The sequence below is a fragment of the Tupaia chinensis genome, unplaced genomic scaffold (genome assembly GCF_000334495.1).
Source record: "Tupaia chinensis unplaced genomic scaffold, TupChi_1.0 Scaffold000116_1, whole genome shotgun sequence".
Taxonomy (NCBI): domain Eukaryota; kingdom Metazoa; phylum Chordata; class Mammalia; order Scandentia; family Tupaiidae; genus Tupaia; species Tupaia belangeri.
Window position 1 is genome coordinate 141,805 of NW_006159580.1, and position 6,502 is coordinate 148,306.

Below are 6,502 nucleotides of genomic sequence, written 5' to 3' on the forward strand. Positions count from 1 at the left end.
TTTTCATTACATATTTCTCTTTTTCTTTTAAAATATGTATGTTGAGCTAGCTAGTGGTGTGGTTAAGGCAGGTAGATCCTACACGGCTGACAGTCCAGTTCAAGTCCCAGACCCAGTGGCTTGAAAATCACACCAGGTGCATGTGTGTGCCCAAAATCCCCAAAGGAGGATTTGAGAAAAGGGATTGTAGGATGCCTATGCCCCATCAGGTGCTTCTGTTCTTTTTTACTCCTGATTTTATAGGTAAATACACGGCTAGGATGGAAAAATTTAGCAAATCATACACAAAATAATAAAAATCATTGGTAACCTCAACATCAGGAGCTAAGGAAAGACAAGATGATCTTAAAACATAGAGTTCAGGGCCAGTAGATGTCATGGTGGTTACAGTGCTGGATTCCCAGATGGCCGAGTCCCAGATCCAGTGGCTTGAAAACTTACAACAAATAAATAGATAAATGAACAAATAAATATAAAATAAATCCTTTTTTAAAAATGGACTTCAACTTTTGATAGCTACTGGATTTGAGTCAGCCACTTATTGGCCAAGGGGCCTTCTCCGTGGGCCTCAGTTTCTCCTTCTGCAGTGAGTGTCTATCACATAAGGGTTAGGTACACCACCATCATTTTCCATAAGGCGTGGAAAACGTTTAGCCCACATAAAAAGTGCTCCAAAATGGTTACTACTGGGACTAGCAGGTTAGCAGGTAGGTCGCTGGGCTCCCACATGGCCAACCATGGTTCAGGTCCCCGACCCAGTGGCTTGAAACTCAGGCTGGACACATGTGCGTACGTGCCCAAGATCCTGGAAAGAGAATAGAGGAAAAGGGATTGCTGTGTGGCCATCCTCCGGGGGGTGATTTCTCACTTTCCCTCTCACTGTCTATCTCTCTCTCTCTGGTGAGTGCATGTGCCCTAAGGCAAAAAAACTTCTAAAAAAATGGTTATTAGTATATATTAAAATTACTTCTGTTAAAATTACTTCTGTAAATAACTTCTGTTAAAATAGCTTCTGTTCATTTCAAAGCATTTCCCTACTTCTGGGCATGCTACTTTACACAGTTGGATAATAATTTATATACAATTTTGGGACCAGCAGTTAGCGCAATGGCTATGTCTCTGGACTCCCACATAGTTGACCACGGTTCGAGTCCCAGACCCGGTGGCTTAAACTCACGCCGAGCGCGTGTGCGTGCGTGCCCAAGATCCCGAGAGGAGAATGGAGGAGAAGGGATTGTGGTGTGGCCATCCCCCCTGGGGGGTGATTTCTCTCTTTCTGTCTCTCTGTGTCTCTTTCTGTCTGTCTGGCGAGTGCACATGCCCTATAGCAAAAATCTCCAAAAAAAGAAAAAGAATGTTCTGGCTCAGTCTCTTTATCTGTCCACTGAGGATCATTTCAAGAGTTTGAAGGTGGAATTAACATACATAAGTATGTGTTACATACGATAAATATGAAACTAGATATACACAACTATGTACGTTATAAAAATGTTGGCCTTGCGCGTGATATATTGCCACATTACTGGGCATCTAGGGCAGGCCAGTCATGTGTGTGCGTGCCCAAGATCCCAGCAGGAGGAAGGAGAAGGGATTGCGGTGTGGCCATTCCCCTGGGGGGGTGATTTCTCACTTTCCCTCTCACTGTCTCTGTCTCCTTGGTGAGAGCATGTGCTCTAAGACTAAAACCTCTAAAAAGAGAGAGAGAGAGAGAAAGAGAAAGGAAGAAAGAAAGGAAGGAAGAGAGAAAGGCAACTCTATCTATGCCCTTATGTGAAGCTGCCTTGTGCCTCCAGGGGTGGAGGATGGGCTGGGAAGTGCGGGGGTGAGGTGACCTCTGGCTGCAAGGACCAGTCCTTCAGGACAAGCTGCCCTGTTCTCACACCTGAGCACACTCAGGCAGCTGCGCCCTTCCCAGCCTCCAGCCCTGGGTCCTCCTGGGGCTCGCTGGACTCATTTGCAGCAGGACAAGTGACTGCTCGCTCTCACACGGTCCTGGCTGGGGCCGGGGTGAGCAGAAGCCTTCACTAAAGGATGAAAGCGAACGACTCATCAAAGGAGGAGTCTCGTTTTCTTTTTAAAATTTTTATATATTTAAGATATACCACGATTTTTTAAATTGTTTTTAATTTGCTGTAGGCTGCATGTGTTCTCCAGAGAGAGAGAGAGGGAATGTGAGAAAGCATCCCCAGTGGGACGGCCACGCCACAATCTCTTCTCTCCGTCCTCCTCGTGCGCACACGTGCCCAGCGTGATTTTCAAGCTGCTGTATCCAGGACTAGAACCGTGCAATCAGCCATGTGGGATTCTGCCGCCTAGACCTCTGTGCCACCTGCTGGCCCCAAAAGATGAATCTTTGATGCTATAATTGCAGCTATAAAAAAAAGGGGGGGGGGGAACCAGCAGTTAGCGTAATGGCTATGTTGCTGGACTCCCACGTAGTCGACCGCGGTTCGCGTCCTGGACCCGGTGGCTTAAAACTCATGCCGGGCGCGTGTGCGTGCGTGCCCAAGATCCCGAGAGGAGAATGGAGGAGAAGGGATTGCGGCGTGACCATCCCCCCTGGGGGGTGATTTCTCGCTTTCTGTGTCTAATGTCTCTCTCTGTCTGTCTGGCAAGCGCACACGCCCTATAGTGAAAATCTCTCAAAAAAAAAAAAAAAAGGAGGATCTCCTAAAGGTCCCTGAACCCTACCACAGGCAGCGCCCCGTGCAAAGGCAGCTGGAGACACACCAGGGTGGGAACACGCACACGCTCTGGCCGGGGGTCGCAGAGCCAGTGGCCCCAGGACTGGCCTGCCCTAGATGCCCAGTAATCTGGCAATATATCATGCGCCAGGCCAACATTTTTATAACATACACAGTTGTGTATACTTAGTTTCAAAGTTATTGTATGTAACACAGACATATGTATGTTAATTCCTCCTTCAAACTCTTGAAATGATCCTCAGTGGACAGATAAAGAGACTGAGGGCCAGAACAGTTAAGTAACTTGCCCAGCTGGTAACTTACACAGTTAAAAGTCCACAGGCTTAGCCACAACGTGGCACCACCAGCGCGTACACACGCACACCGCGAAAGGCTACCAGGTGCCTGCCTAGGACCTTATCAGGACCCCAGTCCCTGCAGGTGGGCCACAGCTGTGCCTTTGCTCACGGCACACCCCACGTGTGCACCCAGGGTCACGTGTGCACAGGGCTCCTTTTATGGCCCCACCACCCAGGCTGGCTCTGTCTTCTGCCACCTCGCTGCCAGCTGTGACCCACCCCAGCCGTGCCCTCGCCATGGAGAAGATCCTCGCCCTCCTGCTCGTCATCCTGGCGGTGACCTACGCAGTTCCGGACCCCCGGGGAATCATCATCGCCTTGGTAAGAGGGTCTTCAGGGGGAGGAGCCATTTAGTCCCCAGGGAGGCTTTGTAAGCTTGGGTCTGGACCTCTGACGGGGGCTGGGAGGGCGGCATCTCTTCCTTAACTGCCTGTACCTGTCGTGGTCCTCGCCTCTCCCTGGGGGCCAGGAATGGCTGATCAGCCCCTCCCAGGCTCCATCGGGAGCACACACGCACAGACAGGTTTTTTCTTTCTTTCTTTCTTTCTTTCTTTCTTTTTTTTTTTTTTTTTAGTGCCCACCCAGGATCCTGATGGGATAGAGACTTGAAGGAAAAAGGATTTGTGTGACCAATCCCTGTTGAAGAGTGCTTTCTTTCTCCTTCCCTTCTGCCTTTGTCTTATACTTTATATAACTGTGACATCAAAAGAAAACAGTTTCCAGTCAACAGCACCGATTGATAGGTTTAGGACCCACCTTTGGCATTCTCAGATTTAGGATCTGGTTTGGAAATCTGCATTTTTTTCATTGTTGTTTTGGAGAGGTTTTTGCTATAGGGCAGGTGCGCTTGCCAGAAAGACAGAGAGACAGAAAGCAAGAAATCACCCCCCAGGGGGGATGGCCACACTGCAATCCCTTCTCCATTCTCCTCTCGGGATCTTGGGCACGCACACACACGTGCCTGGCGTGAGTTTAAGCCCCCGGGTCCGGGACTCAAACCGCGGTCAACTACGTGGGAGTCCAGCGACATAGCCATTACACTAACTGCTGGTCCCATGCAGACCATTTTGATGAGCACGTATCTGGGAAACTAGAAATTTGCTCATCCAGGTGGTAGGTTCTAAGCCCTGGCTCAGATAAACCACTTTTATTTCTAAAAACAAAACAACAACAACAAAACGGACAGGAAAGCAAAACCATAGTCCTGGAGCCTCCAGTGGTTTAGCAAGTCCACAGGTTTGGAAAGCCTCCCCCAGGACTCCAGCTGTGCACCGACAGGGGCACATTTACTGGGCGCCAGACACCGTGGCTGCCTGAGAAACATGCACGTCTGTCCTCACAACAACACCGATGCAGGGACTGTTATTAACCCGGTTTTCCGACCAGAGAGAGGCCGAGCAACCTGCCCAAGGTTCACGCGGCTAAAATGTAGTGGGTCAGGGACTGGCCTCTGCGGGCCCCTGTTCCATGCTCCCACCACTGCCCCACACTGCCTCCTCTCCTTGAGTCACACCGGGAAAAACCTCCAAGGCCACCCACGCAATTCAAAGGGTCTTAACTCTGGGCCACAGATGGACTTGAAGGGCCCAGGGTCACCCTGAGATGAGGTGTCAAAGTCCAGGAGGGAGGGAGGAGCCTTGCGGGGAGGAGGTGGTCGCCAATGTTCACGAGTTCCTAAAGGAGTGTGGGACCCAGAGAAGTTTGGAGCCCACACACTGGGGCCACATTCAGGGAGGGAACACTGAGCCCGGGGCGGGGGGTGGCTGGCACTATCACCCCGGGTCACCCAGGGAGTCACGGCACAGTCACTGTGAGACCCCGTGGGTCCTGGCTCCCAGCCCGGGGCTGCTTCTCTGCCACAAACCGCTCACTCCTGTGGGTGGGGACGCAGAGAAGCCACCAGACTCAGGTGGGCTCCTTCACACGCCCCTACCGGGGAGGCAGTGTCAGTGTAGTGGGTGGTAGGGTGTGCGTCTGGGTGCCACCCAGACGAGGAGTCCTGGCCGACTTGAACCCCCGCCCCTGCAGGACGACGGCGAGCTCTGTTTGAACAGCCTCCAGTGCAAGAGCAAGTGCTGTCACCGCGACACTGGTTTGAGCCTGGCCCGCTGCGCACCCAAGGCCAGCGAGAACAGCGAGTGCTCTGCCAAGGTGGGTGCCCGGCAGCTGGCAGGGTGGGGGCGTGGAGGAGGGGCGGCCTGGACACAGTGTGGGCAATAAGCAGAGGGAACTCAGGACGGCCGAGCAGCTTCCATCCCCTCCTCTCCCTTCATCCTCCCGACCGACCAGTGAGATGGGCAGGGCAGGGGTGCTCATCTCCATTTCGTGGGTGGGTGCTTAGAGGCTCCCTGGAGAGGTCAAGTTAGTATGCGTGAGACTCAGGGGTGGCCAGCAGGGTCCCCCAGGCCCACAGCGCCCCCTGGGGAGACAGCCAGGAGACGCGCCCCCTGAGAAGCCTGGCCCGCTGTGCCTCCCCTGCTCGCGTCTCCGCAGACGCTCTATGGAGTCTACTACAAGTGTCCTTGCGAGCGGGGCCTGACCTGCGAGGGGGACAAGACCATCGTGGGCTCCATCACCAACACCAACTTCGGCACCTGCCTCGATGCCGGGCGCTCCAGCTCCAAGCAGTGAGACCGCCCTTCCAGCCCGCGCTCAGCCCAGCTCGCTGCGGGACCCAGGCCCAGGCCTTGGCTCGTCCTCCACGCCTCTCCTCGTCTGGCCGCCTCCTTGACCAGCGCCCCTGTTTTCCGATTGGGCTCTTGGCAATTAAAGCCCTCCTGCAACCTTCCGCAGCCTCCCGCGTGTTCTTGCCGAGTCAGCTCTTCCTTGACACAACCTCCAGACTTGGACCCGCCAGGGCAGGCATCAGAAGGTCAGAAGCATAGCAGATCAGTTATGAGGCTGAGTGGCGTGGAGGCTGGAGACCAGGCTGTGAAGCAGGCCCCACGGGGCTAGAAACCTATTTCTGGGGTGTAGTCACCCTTCCCTAGGATGCCCTCCAGTCCCTTGAGTTTTCAGAGTGATAGGCAGACACATGCATGTGCAAGCGTGTGCCTCTAGTGGGGAGTTATAATCACCCATGTCCACTGCCCTGCCTCCGAACTTACCGGGGTCCTGCTTTGGTCTCTCCTCTTCTGCCAAACTCTCAGATGGGACAGCTAGCTGACAGGGCCCATGTGTTCAAGGGTTAGACCATTTACAATTGCTGTGGGCTTGCTCTGTACCAGCAAATGCTTGCAATGATCCTCGGAGGGAGCACTTATCTCCTCCACTTCATAGATAAAGAGACCAAGTTCAGCCAGCAGATGGCATGGTGGTTAAGGTGCTACATCCCACATGGCCAACTCTACAGGTTCAATTCCCAGACCCAGTGGCCTGAAAACCTTGTGTGTGTGTGTGTGTGTGTGTGTGTGCCCAAAATCCAGATAGAAGAATGGAGAAGGGATTGTGGCATGGCCC

At 53.0% G+C, this 6,502-nt stretch overlaps 1 protein-coding gene across 1 annotated transcript; it reads left to right on the forward strand.

The window, feature by feature from the left end:
* Positions 1-3,211: 3,211 nt before the first annotated feature.
* CLPS (colipase) lies at positions 3,212-5,831 on the forward strand. The gene is made up of 3 exons (XM_006144174.3): positions 3,212-3,364; positions 5,072-5,194; positions 5,537-5,831. The coding sequence occupies exons 1-3, from the start codon at positions 3,281-3,283 to the stop codon at positions 5,672-5,674; spliced, it is 345 nt and encodes a 114-aa protein (XP_006144236.2). The 5' UTR covers positions 3,212-3,280; the 3' UTR covers positions 5,675-5,831.
* Positions 5,832-6,502: the final 671 nt, after the last annotated feature.

Coding starts and splice junctions, on each gene's coding strand:
- CLPS (XM_006144174.3), top strand. CDS start 3,281: ATGGAGAAGATCCTCGCCCTCCTGCTCGTCATCCTGGCGGTGACCTAC. Junction 3,365..5,071: donor GGGGAATCATCATCGCCTTG/GTAAGAGGGTCT, acceptor CCGCCCCTGCAG/GACGACGGCGAGCTCTGTTT. Junction 5,195..5,536: donor ACAGCGAGTGCTCTGCCAAG/GTGGGTGCCCGG, acceptor GCGTCTCCGCAG/ACGCTCTATGGAGTCTACTA.